General features: G+C 44.3%; 1 protein-coding gene across 1 annotated transcript in view; it reads right to left on the reverse strand.

Moving 5' to 3' along the window:
- The window catches only part of POLR2B (RNA polymerase II subunit B), a 163,277-nt gene that overhangs the window by 18,541 nt on the left and 117,867 nt on the right, over window positions 1-26,869 (reverse strand). Inside the window, exons 15-23 of the mRNA XM_033915184.1 lie at window positions 19,909-20,107; window positions 19,041-19,209; window positions 15,297-15,393; window positions 14,748-14,842; window positions 14,224-14,474; window positions 14,032-14,121; window positions 13,636-13,743; window positions 3,860-3,973; window positions 2,852-3,012 (exon numbers count right to left, since the gene is read on the reverse strand). Of these exons, the coding sequence (XP_033771075.1) occupies window positions 2,852-3,012; window positions 3,860-3,973; window positions 13,636-13,743; window positions 14,032-14,121; window positions 14,224-14,474; window positions 14,748-14,842; window positions 15,297-15,393; window positions 19,041-19,209; window positions 19,909-20,107 (1,284 nt within the window). The remainder of the gene's footprint in view (window positions 1-2,851; window positions 3,013-3,859; window positions 3,974-13,635; window positions 13,744-14,031; window positions 14,122-14,223; window positions 14,475-14,747; window positions 14,843-15,296; window positions 15,394-19,040; window positions 19,210-19,908; window positions 20,108-26,869) is intronic.

Below are 26,869 nucleotides of genomic sequence, written 5' to 3' on the forward strand. Positions count from 1 at the left end.
AGTTTTAGGTTTTAGAGACAGGGGAAGTGGGTGTCAGCTATGATCATACAAAATTACTTCCAACTACAACGCTGTAATCAAATCACTTTTATGCCATGCCTCAGAGACGGGGCCGCCATTTCACCTGGTATGGCTTCATCAGGAGAAAAACGTAGACAGTGCCTAGGATTTAGGTCTATCAGCATTCCGCACTGTCTACATTTTTCCCCTGATGAAGCCATACCAGGTGAAACGGCGGCCCCGTTGGGTTTGAAACAGTGCCAACTTCTTATAAAGATAAGTGCTTGCTTGACCTTTTTGCACTATCTTATAGAATTTTAAGATGTTTGATATCAGAAGGTGTTGACACACCGATCTTAACCAATATTTAAACAATTCATTAAAATATTTTTTAAAAGTTTTAAAAAATTATTAAAATAACTTAGTACCTTTAGTACATGCCATTTGCCAATGATTGAGACTTTGACCGAAAAATGTTTCTAGCAGGATTTGCTGGTATACTCGGTCTCTGAGGCATGGCATAAAAGTGATTTGATTACAGCGTTGTAGTTGGAAGTAATTTTGTATGATCAATATTGGATATATACTTCCTTAGTATTTGATTTTTGGTGTCAGCTATGATCCTCATGGGCCCCAAACTGATCAGATATACAGGGTAACCAGAAAAGCAGATTCTTAATACTACAAATCATTGGAGAGGTTTGACTCTCCAGGATGTCCACTATGAATATTCACAGAGATCTATCTGCAAAGTGTCAGTTCCATGTACATGAACTTGGAGTTTCACAAGATTACATCCCAGCAACCAGTTATATTGCAGCATTTGTAATGCAAGCTTTGAAGAGAAGAATTCTGCACATACACTATCTAATATAATAAAATGGTAAGCCGTGCATGCGCACTTCCTAAGTGTGTGCCGGTTTTCCGTGAGCTGTAGCGACACATAGGAAGTGCGCATGCGCGGCTTATGATTCTTTGAAAGACGTGGCGGTGGCTACTCTCACGATCCCCGCCTGCGTCGGACTTCCGACGCAGGCGGGGATCATGAGAGGAGCCACCTCCGCGTCTTTCAACTAAAAAAAACACAAAAAACAAGGCGGATGTCGGCCCGATGGCTGGAGTTCACCGCTGAGGAGTGCTTCCCTCAACAGGAACCGTCGGGTCTAATTCAAATACTCCTGGCAGGTCGGGAGGGGGCGGAGCAGGCTTGCACGCCTGGCGGGGACCGGACAGGAACTAGACTCCCTGCAGGAGCCAGCCTGATGGCTGGAGATCACCGGACTGGACAGGGGGAGCAGGTAAGGGGGTGCTGCAGTACAGGAGGAGCAGGGAAGAGGTGATTCTGGACAGGGGGGGAGGTAACAGGAAGGGAGGCCTACTGCTGGATAGGGGAAGCAGGGAAGAGGTGCTGCTAGACGTGGGGGGGGGAGGTATAAGGAAGGGAGAAGGGCTCCTGCAAAGGAGAAGAGCTACTGCTGGATATGGGGAGCTGGAAATGGGGTGATGCTGAACAGGGGGAGATAAAAGAAGAAGGGCTACTGCTATATAGGGGGAGCAGGGAATGGGTGGGGGTGCTGCTGGACAGGGAGGAGGTAAAAGTAAGGGAGAAGGGCTGCTAGCACCCGTTAATGTAACGGGCTAAACAACTAGTGTATAACTATTAATACCCCTATAAACAAATGCTATACAATGGTGACTAAAAGTGTCTATTAGTATTCACATAAGAATAATGCAGAAATAATTTGATAATCTAGGGTTATGCAAGCTGGGGAAGTGGGGAGGGGAGGAAAAAATAATTTGATAATCTAGAGTTATGCAAGCTGAGGAAGTGGGGAGGGGAGGAAAGAAGAAAGCACTCATTTCAAAAGAGCCATGCATGTCATTCACAGAAAGCATTATTCCTATGAGCAATGGAGCACAAGACTATCTAGTTTGCCAGCAGACCTGGACCAAGCATAAAGCTGGCCCAGTTTTGGTTTTCTCTCTCTGTATGGATTTATAGTATTAGTTTCTCTAGGAAAGGCAGGGCTACAAATCCACAGAAGCAATAGAGTGAACCAGGACTGTGTCATTTTGACAAGTTAGGCAAAAATACTATATGGAAACCAAACAATGCAGGTGGTACTGCAGTACCTAGCTGAATCTTATAGCCAAACAAAAAAACCACACTGTTGGTTTGTTTAGCAGACAGCCACATTCATCCAGAAATTTTTTTTAAAAAAGACAGAAAATCAGAAATACAAAAATCTTTGAATCTTATAGCCACCATTTTAGACAGGAAGTTGAATCTACCAAAGTAATATATCAGATACAGACATAAGGAGTATAGCCAATTGACCCCATGCTACCAAAGAGTTCAGGGTGTAAGGATAATAAGGACTCTAACCAGAGTTGGGGTAGGGGGATGAAAAGGCCATGTTAAGAGAGGAAAGACAAGAGCAGTTGCTGAGAAGGGAAGAAGGATGGCTAAGCTATGTAAAATGCTTACAGACAAAATAAGAAGAAACGCTCCAAGTGGAAGAGGCAATCCAGAATCAAAGAATCTAGCCTTAGTGGGTTTGGGTTTTCATCTCTATCATAGTTGGAAATGCCTGTGCTAACCTATCACATTTGGCATTTTTGCCAGCAACATAACCCTGTTCAACCAGGTACCAGCAAATACATATGCTCAGTCACAAATTCCTAGGAATTTTAAGCAGCATATTCATTGTGCTTGAAATTTGAGAACATGGAAGCAAAAATAAATAGATGTTTTCCAGAAAATGACAGAGTGCCACTGTTTGGTTAGGGGTTAGAACAAGCCACTTGCATGCTTTTTTACAGACGACCAGGCAAAGAGAAAACTACTTACCGGGATCTGCCCTCCATGGGCTGCCTGTTGAGAATTTGTAGAGGTCCCCGGGCACGGGAATGAATTTTGTCATCCACCATATGCTTTAAACGCTGGTAATAGGTAGGTCCCACGAAAATCTGTGATGTGATCTTGCGACCAGTGAATCCATTGTAGAGAACCTATGATGGTACAGGTAATTATCATGGGGGGAGGGTGCGCTTATGTTGAAGTTCCAAAAACAACTTATTTTATTTTATTTTTTTTTAATTCTTTATTCATTTTAAAACTGACAAACAAGCGATTAATATTAAAACATTACATTACTAATAAAATATACAGCACTTGACATTCTTATACATATAATCCATTAAAGTAGAAATTATAACCCTTCCCCCACCCAACAATTCTTCAACAGAAATCCAATCATTAAATAAAAATATTAATCATCCAATTTCCCCCCCCCCCAATAAAATACATGTATCCATCAGAAAGGAAAACGATGTTCATTCATTACAATAATTCTCTAATGGCCCCCAGATCTTTATAAAGTTGTTATAATTACCTTTCTGTACAGCAATTGCTCTTTCCATTTTAAAAATGTGACAAAGTGAATTCCACCAAAAAGAATAATTAAGATTTGTATAATTTTTCCAATTTATATATTAGAGATTTTATTTTTTTTAAACCCAACAAAGAACCATAGGCACCTTTGTTGCCTTTATAAAATAAGAACCAAAATCCAAAAAATACCTTAAAAGTCAGTTTTCTTAATTAATATCCAATATAATTATTTATATATGACTAGATTTATACCTGATAGTGTGCAAATATGCTCACAAATTTACACGTTTCAAAGGCAGTACAATATGTGCATGTATACTATTTTATAAAACACATGCATGCATCATAATTTTACTCCAATTCCACTTATATAAGTATGGGCCATCTTAGTACATATTGCATTCCCAAATACACAAATATAGGTATTTCATACAGGTATTTTTAAACACAACATATTTTACACACCTCATTCCCTCTCAGGTGATAGCCATAATCAGACAGCAAATTTGAAATCTTCTGCACGTTGACAGCATCATTAAATGGTGTGGCATCGCCTATTTCTCCTTTGTTTGCTGACACCTACAAAGGCATGTTTAGTTGAATAAAGCCAGGCTAATCTGTCACTCCAGTATTAAGTTTGTCACTATCTGTTAACCCTTTCAGGACCATAAGGATCGTAGGCCAATTTTTGTGGTTTTGACGACATTTTTATGGTAAAAAGGGCTTGCAGATGCCAAAAAATTGATTTTTTTTGTGAAATATCATTATTTTTTTTAAAAAAAATCAAACTTCTGGCTTATGGACAGTGTGGCAAGTGAATCTTCTCGTCAATCTGGCAACGACGCTAATGAATGAATGTCGGAACCAGTTTGTTTACATAAAGGCAGTATTATATGGAATCCGTACATATCAAATTTAGAACTGTAGACTATCCCAATCAAAATTTATAGGATTTTAAAGTTATGGACAAATATGTCCCTTGGTCCTGAAAGGGCTACAGGCCTACTTAACATTACAGTTAACTTAAGGAAAACCCATTCACCTGGTCAGCTGGAACTCATGGAAAATATACCAATACAAACAAGTCATATAATCAGACAATGTAGGACCATCCATGGGGGCCAAGCAGATGCAAAAGCCCTCTCTACAACATTGTTTCCTTCTGTAGGACATCCCTCTACTTTAATCAACTCATCCAGGGACCAAACAGGACGTCCTCTTTTTACCTTAACTCTTAGGTCCTCTATTCTGCTATCCAACTCTAGTTAATTTTGTTATTTTTTTAGTTTTCTTTCCAACCCAATAGATATTGGAAAGAATTATACATAAATAGTCAAAATATTTTGACCACAAACTAAATTTTGGGGAATTAAACAGTGAGATAAAATGTGGCACAAACAAAAATGGTGAAAAAAAAAATCAATAAGATATTGTTAAAAATAGGCAAAATTAGACTAAGGGTTACAGCAAAATAAACCCCCTTCCCCCCCCCCCAAAAAAAAGAAAGCTGCCCAATATGTTCTTTGAGAGGAATTCCAGCTTCCATAGCTTAAAAAAAGCTTGCCTACAGTGAAAGTTAGGAAATTCTTCCTTTCAAACTGTCTCCCCATTCTTTACTCTCTCAACTTCTCCCACATCCCAAAATATACCCCCTTGACAAACTGTTCACTCTCAAATATCCTACAACTACCATTGCCCCACAGACTGCACCAACTATCCCAGTCACCTAAATTACCTCCCCCAAATTTCCCAACTTTCACAAACTGCCCTTAGAACCTAATTACTACCCACTGCCAAGAATTACCCCTCCACAACTGCCCCACCTAGCAAATCGTGTTCCCTGTTCTTCTCTGCAATGTAAACTCAACTAAGGTACAACAGCTGACTTTCTCTCATTAACCTCAGATCTATTCAACCTAAAACTGTGCTTATTCAGAATCTTATCAAAATTTGTTATTCCATATTCTGTTAGACAGAGACTTGGCTAAGTAACGGAGTAAATAAAATGTTCTCAGATCTCTTATCCCCAACTATTTTGCCTTTTCTACCCATAAGTCCTCAAGAACAGGTAGAGCTGTAGCTTTGACATCCCACATAACCTCTCTCTCTGAGTTTTCATCGGATTTACACATCTCCCTCGTTATTCGTGGGGGATAGGGGCAGAGCCGGACCGCGAATATCTGGCTCTGACCTACCCCCGCCTCCCTCCCACCTTCCCCCAGCATCCCGGCCTTACCTGGTGGTCTAGTGGACTTTCGGGGCAGGAGCGATCTTCCTATGCTCCTGCCCCGTGCAGATCGCCAATAGGAAATGACTGCCGTGAGTTTCTGTAGTCTCTTGGGGGGAAGGCAAAAATATGGGGGGTTTTCCCCCCTCCCCCCAAAAAAAATCACGATTATGTGAAATTGCGAGTGCGGAATGGGGAGAGGAAAGTGTATTCATTTACCAGCATCTCTACCCATTTGTATAGGACTGGTCTACCTCATTCATATCCTAACATCTCCCTCCCCAGATGTAATACTATTGGATTCAGTGGTAATTAAAATTCCCCAATGTTTGTATTCTGGATGATATCTTTTGCCTAGACAACCAATTAGGTCACAAGATAAATTATTTTCATCACTTTTCTCTGATCTAACTCTCTTGGCATCTCTTTTTCTCAACCCATACTGTGGGACACACTTTAAGATGTAATTCTTCCCCAAAACTCTGGTTCTCTTACCCAGTGTTCTTCAACCTTTTTACACCTATTGACTGGCGGAAATAAAAGAATTATTTTGTGGACTGGCAAACTACTAAGACTGAAATAAAAACCAATGCAGATAGTATTTTTATTTATTAATTAAATAATTTTAATTTATAGTAATTGACATTATTGAAATTTCCTACACATCATTCCAATGTATATCTTCCCTCTGCATCTCTATCTATCCTATCTAGCATCTACCCTCTGCGTCCTTGTCCCTTTGTACCCATGTGATCAGTATTGCCTTTCTGTGTCCCTATCCCTTCTCCATCCAGCATTCTCCCTCTGTGTCTGTCCTTATTCTCCATGCATAGCATCTCTTCTCTGGGCATCATCTCCCTCTATTCTTTTCTGCCCGGAGCACAGGCCCCCCACCCTATGAATTGTATGTCTTTCTTGCTCTCCTCCCGTTAGCATCTCTCCCTCCCTGAGACCACTGTCCCTCGTCCACCAATTCACTCTCTCTGCCCCCTTCTCCACTGTCCTCCCCACAGTTCAGCAGCATCTCTCCTTCTCCCTCCCTCCAGGCTCAGTAGCAGCTCTTCCTTTCTTTTCCTCTGTCCAGGAGCAGCTCCCCCTTCACTATCCTCCATTTCCAGTCCAGTGTGGCAACTCCCCTGACCAGCAGAAGCAGTGTCCCCTTCTCCCCAACCAGCTCTAGCTCTCCTTCCCCCTTTCACCCTACCAGCAACAGCTCCCCTTTCCACCTCCAACCAGTGGCAACAGCACCTTCCCTTACCCGGACTAGCAGCAGCTCAGTGTTTTAACTTGCCTGCAGCAGTGTCAGTAGTGTCAACTCAATGATTCACTTAGGCAGCTTTGGGTCCTTTGATGAGTCACACCCTCCTCTGAGGAAAGAGGAAATTGCATCATCAGAGGCGGGCCATGACTTAGCAAAAGCCCCAAGGCTGCCTAAGTGAATTGCTGCTCTGACGCTACTATCACTGCTGCAGGCAAGTTAGAATACTGGGAGGGGAGGGGGAAGAAGCCACTGCTATTCTGGGGGGGGAGAGAAGAAAGCAAAACATTGGAGGAGGGAGGGAGACATGCAGGTACCCAGCTCATCGGACCATGGACAGGCAGGAAATTTTTGCTGTTTTTTTTTCCCTTTTTTTTAAATGGTGTAAATATTTTACGTGTGTAATACACGCAAAATATCTGCCATGGAAAAAAATAAAGAACCCCCCTCCCCCAAAACCAGCAGACCTGTCAAAAAAATGGCAGACCTGTCGGTAACACAGTTACAGACAGGTCTACAGCAGTCAGGTTTTAGGATCGTAAAACCCAATGCAAAATAACCAAACAAATGTTAGTGAATCAATGGCACCCCCTCCGAAATGACGGAGGTAATCAGTGGAGTGCCGCAGGGCTCGGTCCTGGGCCCGATCCTATTCAACATCTTTATAAGAGACTTGGCAGAAGGGCTGCGAGGTAAAATAACATTATTTGCCGATGACGCCAAACTAAGCAATGTAGTGGGCAAAGGCACAACAGACATAAATTCAATGTCCGACAACATGATGCACGACCTACTCCTACTGGAGCGCTGGTCTAGGTCCTGGCAACTCAGCTTCAATGCCAAAAAATGCAAAGTCATGCACCTGGACAGCCAAAATCCATGCAAGACTTACACCCTTAATGGCGAGATCCTAACAAGAACTGAAGCAGAACGAGACTTAGGGGTGATCGTCAGTGAGAACATGAAGACTGCCAATCAAATGGAGCAAGCTTCATCCAAGGCAAGGCAAATCATAGGTTGCATATGCAGGAGTTTCGTCAGCCGTAAGCCTGAAGTCATTATGCCATTGTATAGATCCATGGTGAGGCCTCACCTGGAATACTGTGTGCAATTCTGGAGGCCGCATTACCGTAAGGATGTGCTGAGACTGGAGTGGATCCAGAGAATGGCCACCCGGATGGTCTCGGGACTCAAAGATTTCCCGTACGAGGAACGGCTGGATAAGTTGCAGCTGTACTCACTCGAGGAACGCAGAGAGAGGGGTGACATGATCGAGACATTCAAGTATCTCACGGCCACATCGAGGTGGAAGAAGATATCTTCTTTTTCAAGGGTCCCGCGACAACAAGGGGGCATCCGTGGAAAATCAGGGGCGGGAAACTGCACGGGGACACCAGGAAATTTTTTTTCACTGAAAGGGTGGTTGATCGCTGGAATAGTCTTCCACTTCAGGTTATTGAGGCCAGCAGCGTGCCTGATTTTAAGGCCAAATAGGATAGACACGTGGGATCTATTCACAGAGAAAGGTAGAAAGATGAAACATAGAAAGATGATGGCAGAAAAGGGCCAAGGCCCATCAAGTCTGCCCACTCTATAGACCCTCCCCTTAAGATTAGCCAATGTTTTGCCCTGACCCACGTAGTGATCCCACATGGGCGTCCCATTTATTCTTAAAATCTGGCACACTGCTGGCCTCGATTACCTGTACTGGAAGCTTGTTCCATTGATCAATCACTCGCTCCGTGAAGAAATACTTCCTGGTGTCGCCGTGAAATTTCCCGCCCTTGAGTTTGAGCGGGTGCCCCCTTGTGGTTGAGGGGCCTCTGAGAAGGAAAATGTTATCTTCCACTTCTATACGTTCAGTGACGTATTTAAACGTCTCAATCATGTCTTCCCTCTCCCTGCGTTCCTTGAGAGTGTAGAGCTGCAAATTGTTTAGTCTTGCTTCGTACGAGAGACCTTTAAGCCCTGAGACCATTCTGGTGGCCATCCTTTGGACCGACTCAACCCTCTGCACGTCTTTGCGGTAATGTGGCTTCCAGAATTGCACGCAGTATTCCAGATGAGGTCTCACCATGGTCCTGTACAGTGGCATTATGACAGCAGGCTTTCTGCTGACGAAACTTCTACGGATGCAACCCAGCATCTGCCTTGCCCTTGAGGAAGCCTTCTCCACCTGATTGGCAGATTTCATGTCTGCACTAATGATTACTCCTAAATCTCGTTCCGCTGAAGTCCTGGTCAAGGTCTCCCCGTTTAAGGTATAAGTTCTGCACGGGTTTCTGCTACCTAAGTGCATGACCTTACACTTCCCAGCATTGAAGCCCAGCTGCCAGGTTGAGGACCAGCATTCCAATGTACGCAGGTCCTGCGCCATGCTATCTTGTAAATTGCTGTCGCTTACCATATTACATAGTTTGGCGTCGTCGGCGAATAATGTTACTTTACCTTGAAGCCCTTGAGTCAGATCTCCTATGAATATGTTGAAGAGGAGCGGACCCAAGATCGAGCCCTGCGGCACCCCGCTGGTCACCTCCGATGTCTCAGAGAAAGTACCGTTAACCATCACCCTCTGAAGTCTGCCACTCAGCCAATCATTGACCCATGCCGTTAGAGTCTCTCCTAACCCCATCGATTTCATCTTGTTTAACAGTCTGCGATGTGGGACGCTGTCAAAAGCTTTACTGAAGTCTAGGTACACTATGTCCAGTGAATCTCCTTCGTCCAGTCTTTTTGTTACCCAGTCAAAGAAGCTGATGAGGTAGGGGAGGGTCATTGGGGTGGGCAGACTAGATGGGCCGTGGCCCTTATCTGCCGTCTATTTCTATGTTTTACAAAGTTGCATGGCTGGATCTGAAAATGGGCAATGGAGGGGAAAAACATGCAGTGGGTCATTTTGTAAATCGGGTCGGTTAGCAGCAATTGTTTAGCAACCATCACTGGCTTTAGTGAATCGGGGCCATAGTTCTTAGAAGTCTACCCAGTACTGTTCTTAGGTTCCAACTACTAGAGTTGCCATTGAAACTCACTCTAGCCTATCCAAACCATCTCCTTTGCTGGATTCAGACTGTGAAAGTTTGCTCATTCATATTCTAATTAGCGATCCTTTGTGTTCATCCCATGATTTTTTGAATTCCATCACAGTTTTCCTCTCTACCACCTCCCTCGGGAAGGCATTCCAGATATCCACCACTCCTTTATCTAGTTTCCTTCTGTGTTACTCTGACAAATTCTTTCTACACAGGCACTCCCTCACCTTTTCTTTAGAAACCTGTTGTATAGACCCCCCTTTCCCTATCCTTTTGATCTTTTCCTATTATGACTGATTTCCTAGCCTTACAGGAACAGAGAAGCATTTGTGATTTTAAGTTTACATTCCTCTATTGTCCACTTCAGCCACCTTCCCTCCATCTATTTGGCAGCCCTGGTTTCAAGCAGAAGGAGAAATTAGGTTCTTACCTGCTAATTTTCTATCTTTTAGTCTCTTCAGACCGGCATAGCTCACTGATGGGCAATAGCTCACCATGACCAGCAGGTGGAGACTGAGACACAAACTTTTGGCTGAAGTACAAGTGGGCTGTGCTTTCCCCAAATAATATCAGTCTGCCGAATAGCCAAGCAGAACTAAGAAACTAATAACTGAATTATAACAGTAGCAACACTCCTAGAAGGAGAGAAAACAACATTTAGAAATACTGTTGGATATTGAATAAGATAAGGACCTTCTGAAACATCCCCACACCTCGCCAGCTACGTCAGATGAACCAAAGGCTGCTGTTTTGTTGTTTTTTTTTAAGCTCCCCAAAAAAACTCATGAGATCCTGCAGAAAAAACTGCACTCTTCATGCGAATCCTGAACAACACAGACAGAGCGGGGGCTGTGCCAGTCTGGAGAGACTACAAGAAAGAAAATTAGCAGGTAAGAACCTAATTTCTCCTTCTTTAATCGTCTCTCCAGACTCACTGATGGGAAGTATGAAAGCAGTACCCATCATGGGTGGGACCCCTGAAGAGCCACCACAAGCACACACTCCCTGAAAACTGTGTCCCGACAAGCCTGAACATCCACACAATAGAGTCACACAAAGGAATGGCGAGAAGAACATACCACTGCTTAACAAATATCGACCGGAAACACCAGGGAAGACTCCACCCAAGAAGCTGCCTGACCCTGAGTAGAATGAGCTTCGAGAAATTCCAGAACAGGCTTCTTTTGAAGAAGATACACTGAAGCTATAGTTTCCTTGATCCAGTGCACAATGGCAGCCTTGGAAGCACCTTCTCCTCTATGAGGACCCACGAGGAGGACAAAAAGACGATCCAACTTCCGGACCGCAACTGTCTCTGCTCCAAAGTGCCCTCCCAACTACCCAAGACCGGGAGGACCACGGACTGGTTGACATGAAAAGGTGAAACCACCTTTGGCAGAAATGAGAGAACTGGCCGTAGCACGACACGCTCCCTGGAAAACTCCAGGAAGGGAGATCTACATGAAAAGGTCTGCAGATCAGAAATAAGCCTTGTTGACATAATGGCCACCAGGAACATCGCCTTGAGAGTAAGGTCCTTCAATGTGCAAGAGCCAAGATGCTTAAAAGGAGGACGAATGAACCCGGAAAGAACCAGATTAAGATCCCAGGCAGGAACCGAAGGACGAACTGGAAGCCAGAGCAATTTTGCCATGCTCAAGAATCAAATCACATCCAGAGAAAAAGTCAAACGCCAACCCTACAACAGACCGTGAAAAGATGACAAAGCCGCAATCTTAACCCTGAAGGAAGATCAGGCAAGGTCCCAGTCCAGGCCATCCTGCAAGAATTCCAAGATGTGATGCAAAGATGCGCAAAGGGGAACCACGCCACATGTGGAACACCACTCCTCAAAGAGATGCCAAACTCGCATATAAGACCAAGATGTTGAATGTCTCCGAGAACCTAAGAAGGTGGAATCTCCTTATCCAAATACTTAGTTAGGCATTCCCTTTCAAGAATCAAGCCGTGAGACAAAAGGGACCTGGATCGAACAATGGAATGGCACCCTGAGTCAGAAGGTCTGGCGAGAGTCAGCGGAAGAGGATCTACCATGAGAAGACGAAAAAGATCTGTGTACCAGGGGCGTCAGGGCCAGTATGGAGCCATCAGGATCATATGGCCTTCATGCCGAACAATGCGATGAATAACTCTGCCCACTAGTGGACTAGTGGCCATGGAGGGAAGACATACAGCAGGCCATCCGTCAGCCAGACTCTCGGCCTGGTAATCCCTGCAGTGACTGAAGAACCTCGGCACTTTGGCGGTGACACTCATGGCCATAAGGTCCATGAGCAGCCGTACCCAGGGATGAACAACTCAAAGGCTTCCAGGCCAAGACACCACTCTCCGGGATCCAGTACATGACGACTGAGGAAGTATGCCTGGACATTGTCAACTCCTGCTATGTGGGAAGCCAAGATGTCCAGAAGATGAGCCTCTGCCAACTCCATGAGAAGAGACATCTCCTGCGCTACCAGATGACTCTTGGTCCCCACCCCCTTGATGACTGACATAAGCCACTGTCCTGGCACTGTCCGAGAGAACCCTAACCGACTTGCCCTTCAGCAACATCTGGAAAGCAAGTAACGCCAACTGAATGGCTCTGGTCTCCAGAACATTGATCGAAGGGGATGCCTCCTCCAGTGACCAGCTGCCCTGAGCCAAACAACCGCGACATTGAGCTCCCCAAAGGAAGAGACTGGTGTTCATAAGAAGCACTGTCCACTGGGGCTGATCCAAACTCACCCCCTAAACCAGATTGGAAGACTGGAGAGCATACTGGAGGGGACGCAAATGAGCCAAGCCCATCTGACCACTTCCAGGAAGGCTACCATCAACCCCAAGACCTGCAGAAAATCCTGTGCACAAGAGCAACGACAATCTATCAGAAAGCGATGCTGCGACTGCAATTTCAGCATCCAGCCCTCGGGAAGAAAGATTCTCCCCAAACTGGTGTCGAAGAGAACTGTGGCAGCTGGCCCATTAAGGCCAGTCAAGATAGGATGGAACGAAACAACCTGAGCTCAAGCTCCTGATAAATCAGGGTTGCGAGCAGCTCCAAAAATACGAAAGCAGGCTGGCTAGCTAGGTGTCCCTTGCCCCTGAGGACTGATCCTGCTAGCAGCAGACTTCCTCTGTGAAGTCTGCGTTTTCTCCCTCTGGGCACCAAGCCTCCAACCGATCACCAAGAAAGAGCCCAAAAATAACAAAACCGCAAAGCAGAGCAGAAACACTTCTGAGCAACTTGTTTTCAGGAAAAAACTGAGGGGGCAGGAACAGCTCCATGGGAAGGAGAAAGAGTTGAAAGATGATTGACAGTATTCTTTTTTTTCTCCAATTCTTTATTCATTTTATCTTCTTACAACAAAAGTACACAATATTACATCATAAAAAATAAACACATCACTTGAATTTCTCACTAATATCATCCTAAATATATAAATTAATCCCTCCCAACCCACCCTTCCCTTAAATATTTCAATCAAAAATATCATATAAACATTATAAATTTATTTAATAATTAACCTTTAAAAAGAAATTTATACCATCCCCCATGTATAAATATACTATCAGTGAAAAATGATGTCTAATCATTACAATAATTTGCCAATGGACCCCAGACATAGTAACATAGTATTCTGCAAGCAACTTGTGGGTTCAGATGCATAACCTTAGCGTTCAGGACTTCTAGACACATTGCACTAGAAATAATGTTTCCACTTACCTTCCCTTGAAGACATTCAATCAAGTGACCAATTGTCATACGAGAAGGAATGGCATGTGGGTTGATGATAATGTCTGGTGTAATTCCCTCACAGGTAAAAGGCATATCCTAAGGCAGAAAAGAATAAAAAGAAACAGCTGAAGAACAAAAACAAATTGCCAAGCTGCAATTTATTCAAATGTTATGGAAGTGGTGTTAGCACTACCTTATAATGAAAGGGAAAACTGTGTATTAAACTTCTCTCCCCATCCCTGCTATCCCCCCCCCCCCCCAGCTTCCCTCTAAGAGATCTGCATATGTATGGGCATCTTCCATTTAAAAGTATTGTTGGGTCACTAATTACAAAATAAATCATATTAAACATCCACACAGTTTGCCAAGAGGATGCTACAGTACCTCTTGTCTGTACTGGATACCACATGTACCCTTCTGACCATGTCGACTGGCAAATTTATCTCCAATCTGAGGGATTCGGACAGAACGTACCTGAAATCAACAGAACCATGGGAAAAATAAGTTAAATCAAAAACTTGAACAAGTTATTCTGTGCCCCAAAGAAGAAAAGGCCTCACATTGTGGGGTACTTACTCGGATTTTGCAGAACTTATAACCTTCCTGGTTAAGGGTTACCATGACCTGGTCCACAATGCCCGTCTCGCTGGTGCGGAGGAAAGTGCTACAATCTCTCTTTGTGTAACGCCTGTTCATGCTCTCCAGCTCATCTTCATTTTCAGGCAGTGTCACAGTCTTACCAATGATGACATCATCTCCCGATACACGCACCCCTGGTGCAATCAACCCATCATCATCCAGCTTGTCATAGATTGCATGCCTCATCCCTACAGAGGGGATAAGGACAGAGTGTGATTCCTGCTATCTCACACTGCTTCTGGGGAGCTCAGGACAGTAGAGAGAGAAAGGTGAGGGCAAGTCCTTAAGAACTGCTAACAGGTCTAGTTTCTATGATTTTCATTGCAAGTCTACTGAAACAGATTTATTTGCATATGTTGAAAATCAGATCAGTTTGCAATTCCCAAGCATGTGAGTTACCTGTCAAGAACATTGCAATCTCTAAATAACTGTCATAGAAGCTGAATTTTCATAAATCTTACCCTGACATGTTTCTCGTGTAGGTTTCTCAAAAACCTCCTCCTGGTCAAATCCTTTCTTGGACTCTTGCTCTTTGTAGGAACGATAGAAAACAGACCTGAAAAATAAATAAACCCAAAGATAAATATTTGAAGCATTCACTATTCCTGGCAAAACTCCAGCAATTTAAAGGTAGATGTAGAGGTGTAGGTATGCATATGAATTTGTAAGTCTGGTTTTAAGAGTTATATCAAGCGGTAAGTAAAGTTAAACTGAGATCTTTCATTACATGGCACCACCAACCCACCAGTTACCAGAGGCACCACTAAATTTGATTAAGGATTATCATCAAAATATTTCTTCATACAAAGGGTGATAAATGCATGAATAATTTCCCGGTAGATAAAACACACAGAATTCAAGAAAGTATGGAAAAAGCACAGAGAATCTTTAGTTACAAAGCAAAAGTGATAGACCAACTGAGTTCAATGGTACCGCACCAAGAATGAAACTGAATAGACCAGATTCCCCACCCCATCATTATTCTATTCTGCAAGTCTCCCAACTCAGACCTGAAAAAGCCTCTGTCAACAGCTGAACGATTCATGATGATGGAGTCTTCCTGATTATATCCAGTGTAAGAGGCAATCGCCACAATTGAGTTGATACCTGAAACATATTGAATAAATTACATGCAGACCACAGCACTCAACACACAAGGCTTCCACATCCATGTGCTACTTATTTACAGGAGTCCTGATCTTTTAAAAAACTCTACAGTGAAATACTGCTTGCAATCTGATATTATGCACTTTTCTTCCCAGCTTTGGTGGACTTTCAGCTCAACTGGAATCTGCATCTATTGGAACAACTATATTATCATCCACCTATCACAACTACCAAATTACCCTTATTTTTAACCCCTTTTCTTTATATCTATGACCTGGTCATTGCAGCACCAATCCTCAGTCTGGGACTACAAAAAGCAGCTTCCTATGTACCCCTCTACACACATCTAATCCTGAGGCTTTGAATGCTGTCTCGAAAGTTCAAAGAGAAGTGATGTATTATGTTAGTCCGTATAATTGTCTGTTGAACCCATGTGCTCCTACAGTGTAGAGAATGACACGGTGACGGTTTACCCGCGGCCACCGCATTTAAGCCGCGGGTCACCGCCGAAAACGGGGAAGAAAACTAGCAGTCGCTGCGGTGACGGGGACAAGGCCATTCACCGACCGCGGAAACGGTGAACAGGTTTGTCCCCGCGGGCCAATGTACCCCCTTCTAGGAACCGCTATTTACCGCCCGACGCCCGATTCACCCCCCCCAGCAGGACCGCTCGCACCCCCACCCCGAACGACCGCTCGCACGCGCTCCCACCCGCACCCGCGATCGGAGCAAGAGGGAGCCCAAGCCCTCTTGCCCGGCCGACTCCCCGACGTCCGATACATCCCCCCCCGGCAGGACCGCTCGCACCCCCACCCCGAAGGACCGCCGACTTCCCGACAATATCGGGCCAGAAGGGAGCCCAAACCCTCCTGGCCACGGCGACCCCCTAACCCCACCCCGCACTACATTACGGGCAGGAGGGATCCCAGGCCCTCCTGCCCTCGACGCGAACCCCCCTCCCCCCCCAACGACCGCCCCCCCCAAGAACCTCCGACCGCCCCCCCAGCCGACCCACGACCCCCCCACCCCCCTTCCCCGTACCTTTGGTAGTTGGCCGGACAGACGGGAGCCAAACCCGCCTGTCCGGCAGGCAGCCAACGAAGGAATGAGGCCGGATTGGCCCATCCATCCTAAAGCTCCGCCTACTGGTGGGGCCTAAGGCGCGTGGACCAATCAGAATAGGCCCTGGAGCCTTAGGTCCCACCTGGGGGCGCGGCCTGAGGCACATGGGCCCAACCCGACCATGTGCCTTAGGCCGCGCCCCCAGGTGGGACCTAAGGCTCCAGGGCCTATTCTGATTGGCCCACGCGCCTTAGGCCCCACCAGTAGGCGGAGCTTTAGGATGGATGGGCCAATCCGGCCTCATTCCTTCGTTGGCTGCCTGCCGGACAGGCGGTTTTGGCTCCCGTCTGTCCGGCCAACTACCAAAGGTACGGGGAAGGGGGGTGGGGGGGTCGTGGGGGTCGCCAGGGGGGTCGCGGGTCGGCTGGGGGGGGCGGTCGTTGGGGGGAGGGGGGTTTGCGTCGAGGGCAGGAGGGCTGCAGTGCAGAACATAAGCCTTTCATTAAGACAATCCTGGTTCGCTTTTCCAAGTTAAAACAATTAGAAAAATATTTCTGGAGTGCTGTAATAAATTAAAATTAATAGTGCTCAGAACCCCCAAGGTAACTTCAGGCATCATTTTGAAGCTGGGGGGGGGCGGTCGTTGGGGGGAGGGGGGTTTGCGTCGAGGGCAGGAGGGCTGCAGTGCAGAACATAAGCCTTTCATTAAGACAATCCTGGTTCGCTTTTCCAAGTTAAAACAATTAGAAAAATATTTCTGGAGTGCTGTAATAAATTAAAATTAATAGTGCTCAGAACCCCCAAGGTAACTTCAGGCATCATTTTGAAGCTGGGGGGGGGGGGCGGTCGTTGGAGGGGGGGGGGTTTGCGTCGAGGGCAGGAGGGCCTGGGATCCCTCCTGCCCGTAATGTAGTGCGGGGTGGGGTTAGGGGGTCGCCGTGGCCAGGAGGATTTGGGCTCCCTCCTGGCCCGATATTGTTGGGGAGTCGGCGGTCCTTCGGGGGGAGGGATGTATCGGAAGTCGGGGGGGGGGGCATCAGGCTTTCAGGATGGGGACAGACCTTCAAGGGGGGACAGTGCAGGGAAGTCAGGGAATTTATATTAATTAATTTTTTCTCTGCGTGTTTTGTTTTTGTATAGTTATTAACTAATATTTAACTAAGTTTTAAAGAATGTTTCCTTTATACGTAAATAAAGAAAAGTGAATGGGATTGCAGTGGCGGTGACGGGGCGGTGAATGGGGTGGCAGTGGCGGTGACGGGGCGGTGAAGAGGATGGTGAGACGGGGACGGGGCGGTGACGGGGATGGTGAGACGGGGACGGGGCGGTGACGGGGATGGTGAGACGGGGACGGGGCGGTGACGGGGACCAATTTTTTCACCGTGTCATTCTCTACTACAGTGCTTAAGGCACTAAAAGCTGATATAGCTCCATCTTTGGAGTATATCATACAGCAGTCATTGAAGTTAGGAGAAGTTCCTGAGAAGATGAAGCAGGCTGTAATCTCTCCTCTGTTAAAAAAAAAAAATCTGGTTTAGATCTTACAAAGGAGCCCAGTGAAGTACAACAAAGGCAAAAAGAAACTATACGAAGTGGATTCCTTCTGCAGATGGCATGCGGCCATGGGGACACAACCCATCTGTCTAAAACAGTATCTCACAAACTTTGTCAAGCCGTGGCACACTAAACGTAGTGGCTGCGTCATGAGGCATCCGGAAGTGCGCAGACGTCACCGTAATCATGTCTACGTTTGCACGAAAGCCCTCCAGACAGATCCTGAGCTGCCAGTGGGGGGGGGGGGGAATGTGAGGGGGGGTTGCCAGCAAGGAAGAGGGCTAGAGAGGAGAGGCGCACCTCTAACCGTGAGAGGCACGTCCTGTGCACCAGCACCTCTCTTCCTCCCCAGTGTGTTGTAGCACACCTGAAATCTCAGGAGTTTGCGATACACTGGTCTCACCTATTGCACTGGAATAAAGATTTTTGGTTATCTTTCCTTGAATTTTTAGCAGCACCTAAATATAACCAGGTAATTTTAGTTGGTGAATGTTAAGAACAGGCTCTCCTTGCCTAAGTTAATTTAGCTGACAGTGCCGATATTCCAGGAATATTCAGTGTTGTCCAGCTCTGATCTGAGTCTGTAGAATGTCTAAACCTCCACATTTAGTACTGGATATTTAAGAAATCAGTGGAAGGATTCTAAAATGACTCCCAAAGTTACTTGGATGGGCTTGTAGTCTTTATTCCAAGACCAACAATACTAAACTATCAAATTCTCCTTTGTCAAAGGGAAAAATTAGTCTAGTATTACTGTCAGTACAAAAATTAAAGGCAGCCCTTTGCAGATAACTGTACAAAAAACAGTTCAAGGGGAAACATACAGTATAACTGAAAATAAGAGATTGCATGTCAATCCTTCCCTATACATCTGTCTAATAAAACAAGACTGAAAGTGTTAAATTTCTTACTTTCATTTCTATTCTGTTCTGGTTTTAAATGGTTTGGTAGTTTGTTTTTAGCTAATACATCTCACAACGCTAAAGACCTTCAGCACTATCTTTTCTACAGTTAGTGATTTTGTTTTTTACCTGCAGGCAGCTCTCTGAAGCGAAGGTACTCCATGGAACGTGTTGTCACAAGTGGTTTCTGTGGGTAATACAGCACATGAGCCAGGGTGTCCATACGAACATGGAAGTTGGTAATATAAACCCCCATGGCCTGCTTCCCCATAGCAGACTGGTATGTGTTCCTAGGAGACTAACAGAGAAAGAGCAGCATCACACAAAATGTCATGGCAATATATACCCACCGCAAAATCAGAAGTTCTGAAACGAAGTAATCGCCACAAAACCACATTCCCTTTGATGTAGTATACAAGGTTGGGCTTTCCTGAATGACTGATAAGAAGTGATATCCTACAAGTGTTCCTGCTTAGAAGTTGGAAAGAAATAACTAGGCAGACTGAACAGGTCAGTTAGTTTTGCTGCTGTCATCTGTCATGCTATTAATGAGCCACAAACTAGGTAAATATCTATAGCATTACACCTGTGTTGCCAGGAACTACACAGGGCCAGTCCCATAACTGTAATCAACATTAAGCAACTTCGCCAAACTCATTGATTATATAGAAGTTTTAGAGTTGTACTGGATAGCATATTTTACTATTCAGCCAAATACAAATAATGAAAATATTATTCAGCAGAGTATTAAATATGGACATTGAGCTCTTACAAAAATAATAAAGCAGCAAAGTGCAATCAGAGAGCAAGTGTTTATTTCTGTAGGATTTAGCCCAGTAGAGCCTCAAAATTATTCATATTCAAATTTAAATTTAAATTACTATTCAGGCGAATACGAATAATGTATTCAGGGCACTATTTGGGACCAAACAGAATCAAATAAGAATATTCATACAGTCATCAGCTTGAAAGCAGGATAATTAAATGATCTACACACCTGGTTGTGATCTGGGAATGGAATGATAGATGCACACACCCCTAAGATCATGGATGGGTGAATCTCACAGTGTGTGTAAGTTGAGCAGTAAGCAACTCCCTTTTCCTGAAGGTCATCTGGGGTCATTGCTAGCATCACTGTCTCTTCTTCTAGTGTGTCAATATATTCCACTACACCACTGGCCACCAGATCCTGCCAACTGAACACACAATGCAACTGACATGTACCTTTGTCTGAGCAAAAAGCAGAACAAAATGCATTCATGTCTTTTAGTCTGTATATGTTTGAACAATCTTGTTCAAAAGACATTATACTGACTAATTCAACTCTAAAAAGCCTCTTATCTATTCCTAATGAAGCCTCTATGTGGGAACACATGCACATCAATAAGTAAACATGGATTCAAGCACAATACAGCCCAGTCAGAGTCCTTTACATATTAAAAATCTGAAGTGGCAACAAAACACTTATTGGGAGAGGGGATCTCTTTATCCCTATCCCGTCCCCACAAGCTCTGTCCCTGACCCATTCCTGCAAGCTCTGTCCTTATCTACACAAGCTTCAAACATTTTAAAATCATAAGTGTTCGAGGCTTCTGCGGTTAAGTCAGAGTTTGCAGGAATGAGCCAGAACTCGTGGGGACAGGATTGGACGGGAATACTGAAATCCCGCAGGGATGGGGACAAGCTTGTCCCCGTGTCATTCTCTACGAGAACTACTATTGGAACCTACAAGTTAGGAAAGCAAATTAACAGGTAAGGTCTAATTTCTCCTTCCTAATGTCCCCTCCAGATCAGCCTAGATGGATAGGAAATACCAAGCAATGAGCATCAACAAAAGATGGGACCCTTGGAACCCCAACTCAACTATCCAAGCCCACAGCTACATTAACTGCTTTTACCACATGCTTCAGCAAGAGTCCTAGAGCTGAACTATAAACTGAGTGAAAAAATATTTTCTCCATTTGTTTTAAATGTGCCACTATGTAACTTCATGGTGTGTCCCCTAATCTTTGTACTGTTTGAAAGAACAATCTATTCAAGTTTACCTATTCCACTCCATTCAGGACTTTAATAAACCTCAGTTTTATCTTCCCTCAGCCATCTCTTCTCCAAACTGAAAGCCCATAATCTCTTTAGTCTTTCCATCCCTTAATCATTTTAGCTGTCCTCTTTTTCCAATTTCACTGGACCAGAACTGCACACAACAAAGGGTGCAGTCTCACCGTGGAGCAATATAGAATATTCTTTTATTCCTTTCTTAATTCCCGAGTGCAATATGAGACCCTGATGCAAGGAGTTGAACAGCATTGCAGGCTTTATCTTGACTATCTCAAGAACACATTGAATGCTTGGGTGTTTGGTACGCCATTGGTAGATGACTACACCAAAGTGTACGTGTTTAGCTATAACCAGAGTATTTTAAATTTCTGTTATTTTCCACAATAAAGTGCAAACTAATGTTCATTTAGGGGTCATTTTACTAAGGCGCACTAGCGCTAAATGCTAACGTGTCCATTATATTCTATGTTAAACTTATTATGAGAGGGAATTTTAATGACAAAACAAGGGTGATACTGAAAATACTGCTTTGATTAGTCACCCATCAGCAATCTATCAGTAGTTTTTGTTCCTTTTTTAGGAGCTGTGGATGTTAGAACTTATTTTATATCGTAATGGTGGGTGAGACTGTGAACAAGCAATGATGGTCTCTTTACACAGCTTCTCTGTGATATTTCACTGGGATATAGTTGTGGGTCTGAGCGTTCACTATTAAGCATGTATCATATTTTGTGTGTTCATTTTTTATATATACAAAGACTGATAGATTGCTGATGGGTGACTAATCAAAGCATTATATTCTATGGACATGTTAGCATTTAGTGCGCCTTAGTAAAAGAGGGGGTTAGTAAAATATTCCTAGATATTTTGCATAAAATGTCTTTTTATCATTATTTGATGACACAAAAATATTTTCCTATTCATTTATGTTTGTTAACACTGTATTAGTGAGGTTCTAAGGAATCCAACCTCACTTGTTATAATAAGTATATTGGAGACTCTGTAGTGTTATTTATATACTTTTATTTTTTATTCAATTTTCTATACCGTTCTCCCAGGAGAGCTCAGAACGGTTTACATTAATTTATTCAGGTACTCAAGCATTCTTCCCTGTCTTTCCTTGCTGGCTCACAATCTATATAATGTACCTGGGGAAATGGGGGGATTAAGTGACTTGCCCAGGGTCACAAGGAGCAGCATGGGTTTGAACCCATAGCCTCAGGGTGCTGAGGCTGTAGCGTTAACCACTGCACCACGCTCTCCCCACTGATTGTTCTTTTTCAATAAAACAGACTTGACCTAAAACGTCTTTTTATCAAAGTATCATTGCTGAGTGTGAAAACATATAAGATAGCTAAACATAGCCTATGTTGGATGAAGATTCCCTGCTATGCTTCATAAAAGAGATGAGTATTGGAATAAAATATAGAGTTATTGAAAATTAGATTAAATTTAAAGAATGAAAAACTATTAAAAATAGACCGATGAAGATTCTGGTGCTAATGAACCTGTGAATGAAATCTACACAGTCTGCACTGCTGAAGTCTTTAAACGGGTTAAAATTGAAAATATCTAAGGTTGCTTGTGGTTTTGGTATCCCTCTAAATCGTACACCTCTCTCGCTTGCATCCTGAATCCCATCTTTGGCCCCCATAATCTGGCATCTCTCCCCCCCCATCTCACTCCACTAATTTCTTCTTCCCTTCTTATCCCCTTTCTGTTTTTCATCATTCTCTTCCTCTATCATCCCCTTCACCCCCACTTGTGGGTCCAGCATCCACATCCCCTCACCCCACCTACCACCTCTTGTCGCTTGCACCCCGAATCTCTTCCCAACTCCCCATGGTCTGGCATCTCTCTCTGTGGGCCTCCCAGAACACTAGTAGTGATAGCAGCCAGTCAGCAGAGGCAGCACTGTGAGCAGGCTGCTTGCGGCTGGCCCCACAAGGGCCTTCACTCTGCCTCATCACTTATGGTAGATGGATAATGCAGTGGAGAGAAGTCCAAACTGATTATCCCATCTGGATTGGGTCTCCAGACAGTAGTATGAAAGTATGAACTGCTTTACAAATGTCCTTGAGGGGAGTGGACAGAGATAAGCTACTGAAGTTGTCATTGCTTTAGACTATGTGCTGTGACACGACCTTCCAATGGCAGTCCAGCCTTAGCATAGCAAAAGGAGATGCAGTCCGCCAACCATGTAGAAATTGTTCTCTTAGTAACAGGCTCTTCTAGTCTGTTAGGACTGAAGGAGAGGAAGAGCTGGGTAGTAGTTTTATGAGGTTTTGTTTGATCCAGGTAGTAAGCTTACAGTCCAGTGTGTGGAGCACCACTTCACCAGGGTGAGAACATGGTCTTGGAAAGATAACAGGTAAAACTATAGACCGGTTAAGATGAAAATCCAAGACTACTTTAGGTAGGAATTTTGGATGAGTGCGAAGAACAACTCTATTATGATAAAAGTTGTGTAAGGTGGATCCGACACTAATGCTTGTAGTTCACTAACTTGGTGTGCAGAAATGATACAGATTAAGAAGACTATTTTCCAAGTGAGGTATCTAAGAAGTGTAGTCGACAAAGATTCAAACAGAGGTTTCATCAAAGTGGTGAGAATAACATTGAGGTCCCAGGCAACTGGAGGTTTGATTGGAGGCTTTGAATTCCCGAGCCCTTTCATGAACCTTGAAACCACCGAGTGTGTAGCCAGAGGTTTGTTGTTCAACGGTACATGAAAGGCACTGATAGCACCAAAATGGGCACGCACGAAGTTGATTTTAGACCAGTGTTGGATAAATGAATGAAGTAATCCAGCACTGATGGCAAAAGACATGTGTCTGGTGATAAATTCTGTAGGCAACACCAGAGGTTAAATTGTGTCCACTTGAAGCAGCAGCATTGCTGTGTGGAAGGTTTCCTGGAGGCATCTGTGATGGCTGATACTGAAGCAGAGAGATAGAAGTCATCTATGCATTTGGAACCAGGAACCAGGCTGTGAGATGAAGAGACTGTAAATTGGGATGAAGAAGGGATCCTTCATTCTGAGTCAATAGAGTTGGAAATAATTGTAATGGAATTGGTTCTTTGACACTGAACTGAAGAAAAGGGAACCAGGGTTGTCTTGGCCACCATGGAGCTATGAGAATCATGGTGGCTGGTTCCCACCAGTTTGAACAGAGTCTTCCCTTCCAAAGGAATTTGCGGAAACACAAAGGAACTTGTTTGTCAAGTCTAGAAGGAATGCATCAGACTTCAGATGATGAGGAGAGTACAGACAGGAGCAGAAGTGTGCAGGTCTGAGTGCTAGGAGATGCAAATAGATCTATTTGTGGAGTTCCCCAATCAGAGAAGATTTGATGTAATACAATCGAACAGAATGAACACTGGTAAGGTTGAAGGAATCTGCTTAAATCTGTCTGCCAGTGTATTCTGTTTGCCCGCCAAGTAAACTGCTTTTATAAAAATGTTGCAGGGAATTACCCAAGACCAAATTTGAACAGCTTCCTGGCAGAGAGGGCAAGAACCTGTACCTCCCTGCTCGTTTATATAGTACATGGCTACTTGGATGTCTGTTCTGATTAGAATGATATGATTGAGTAGTCAATCTTGAAAGTACGGAAACCATTGTGAATGGCTTGGAGTTCTAAAGGATTGATATGGAGGGCTATTCTTGTGAGGACTCCAGGAATCCTGAGGTTGAAGGTCACCCAGATGAGCTCCCCATGCATACAAGGAAGCATCTGTCGTAAGTATTTTCTGATGTGGAAGAATATGGAATAGGAGGCCCCTGGACAGGTGGGTGAGCAACAACCACCAGTGAAGAGAACGACTAAGTGGGGAGGTGACCTGGAGGCATTGTGAGAGTGGGTTTGTAGCCTACAACCAATGAGAAGCTAGAGCCCATTGAGCATCTTTGATATGCAGAAAGGCAAACGGGGTCACATGAACTGTGGATGCCATGTGACCCAAGAGACACATTAACTGATGAGCTGTGATAGTTTAGAGAGTTGAAACTTGTCAGAAAAGGTGATGAAGAGCATCTAGTCTCTGTTGAGGGAGGAATGCTTGAGTTTGTATTGTATTTAGGTGAGCCCCGATGAAGTTTAGATTCTGGGATGGTGGAAGATGGGATTTCTAATAATTGACTGTAAATCCCAGTAGTTCCATGAGACTGGGCCGCTTGAGGTAAGGTCGCTTTTTCAACCAGTCGTCCAGATAAGGGAACACAGGAAAGCCATAAGAGTGGAGTGTTACAGCCACTACAACTAAACATTGTGAATACTGTGGGAACTGAGGCTAGGCCAAATGGAAGTACCTTGTATTAAGAGATGGTGCTGGCGTATTCAAAACCTGAAGTACTGTCTGTGGGATTGCAAAATGGGAATGTGTGTATATGCTTCTTTGAGATCCAGAGAGCAAAGTCAGTCGTTCTGGTCTAGTACCGGGTATAAGGCTCCCAGAGAGAGCATTCTGAATTTTTCCTTGAGTAAGTATTGAGAGCTCAGAGGTCAAATATTGGACATAGACCTACCATCTTCTTTGGTATGAGAAAGTATTTGGAACAGAACCCCTGGACCTTCTGCTGAAGGGGTACTGGTTCAATAGAACTGAGCTGAAGAAGGACCAAGAGTTCTTGAAGGAGGGAAATCTGCTGGAAAGTGAAAGGGGACTCTCTTGGGTGCCTGTGCGGCGGGGGTTCTCGGAGATGAAGAGCATACCCTTCTTTCACCACCCACAGAACCCAAATGTCTCCAGTGATGAGAGTCCAACATTGATGGTAATGGGCGAGATGACCTTCGATGGGAGGAGGGAGAAGCTTTTCCAAACAGCGGCGAGGCTCTCTAGTAATGTGTCAAAAGGACCAAGATGACTTCTGCTGAACAGGAGTCTGAGATTTATGAGAATGTTCGTTTCTAGCACACTTTTGAGCAGGAGCCCCAGAATACATTGGTGGTAGAATGTAGTGCCGTTTTTAAGGTGCAGATGAGTGCTGAGGTTTGGATTACTTAGAGTAGTCATACTTTGCTCATGCCTGGTGATCTTCTGAGTGGCTTCCTCAATTTTGTCACCAAATAGTTCATCCCCTAAACAAGGGATATTCACTAGGCGGTCTTGTACGTTGGGGGTCTAGATTGGATATAGATAAGACTGATGCGCTGGAGGTTACGTCGAAGGCTTCAAAGACTGATCTGGCCATAAATTTTCTAGTCTCCAGAAGATCATGCGTAGTTTGCCAGAAATCAGGAAGCTGAGCATCAGGTATAAACTGTTCAAAATTAGAGATATGTTGAACAAGTTGTTTGAAATAAAATGTCATATAGAAATTGTAACTGAGGATACACTTGGTAGCATGGAGTTTGGAAGAGCCAATGACCAAATTGTCTAAGGTGTCATCTTCTCTACCAGGAGGAGTGCTGGCATATGTTCTTAAACTAGATAACTTCTTCAAAGCAGACCCACCAGAGGAGCAGAGAAAGATCAGAGATGAAGTCATCTATACCTGGAGACTTAGTATGCATACTCCTGGAAGATTTGTAACACTGAGAGGATTGAGGGTGCCGATGGGAGCATCAAGGGAGGCTTTGATGCCTCCTTTGATGGTGGTCCAATGACAACAAAAAGGTAGTGCGGCGCCAGGATCTGGACTTGTACCAAAAGGAGACACTGAGCGCATACCATGGGGCCTCCACAAGTGTTGTTCAGGCTGGGCTGGTACCGCAGAGGTCGGTGCAGCAGGTTGTGCCAACTGGCTCTGAAGCATGGCTGCTAACTCTTTGTGAAGCAGTTCTCGTAGTTGATCTTGAATGGATAAGTGCAATTCCATGGATTGCAAAGGTACTTCAGGTTGAACAAGGTGTTGAGGCATTGGTGACCGCTGTATGGATGCTTACGACGCCTTTTGG

Source organism: Geotrypetes seraphini, chromosome 1 (genome assembly GCF_902459505.1).
Source record: "Geotrypetes seraphini chromosome 1, aGeoSer1.1, whole genome shotgun sequence".
NCBI lineage: Eukaryota > Metazoa > Chordata > Amphibia > Gymnophiona > Dermophiidae > Geotrypetes > Geotrypetes seraphini.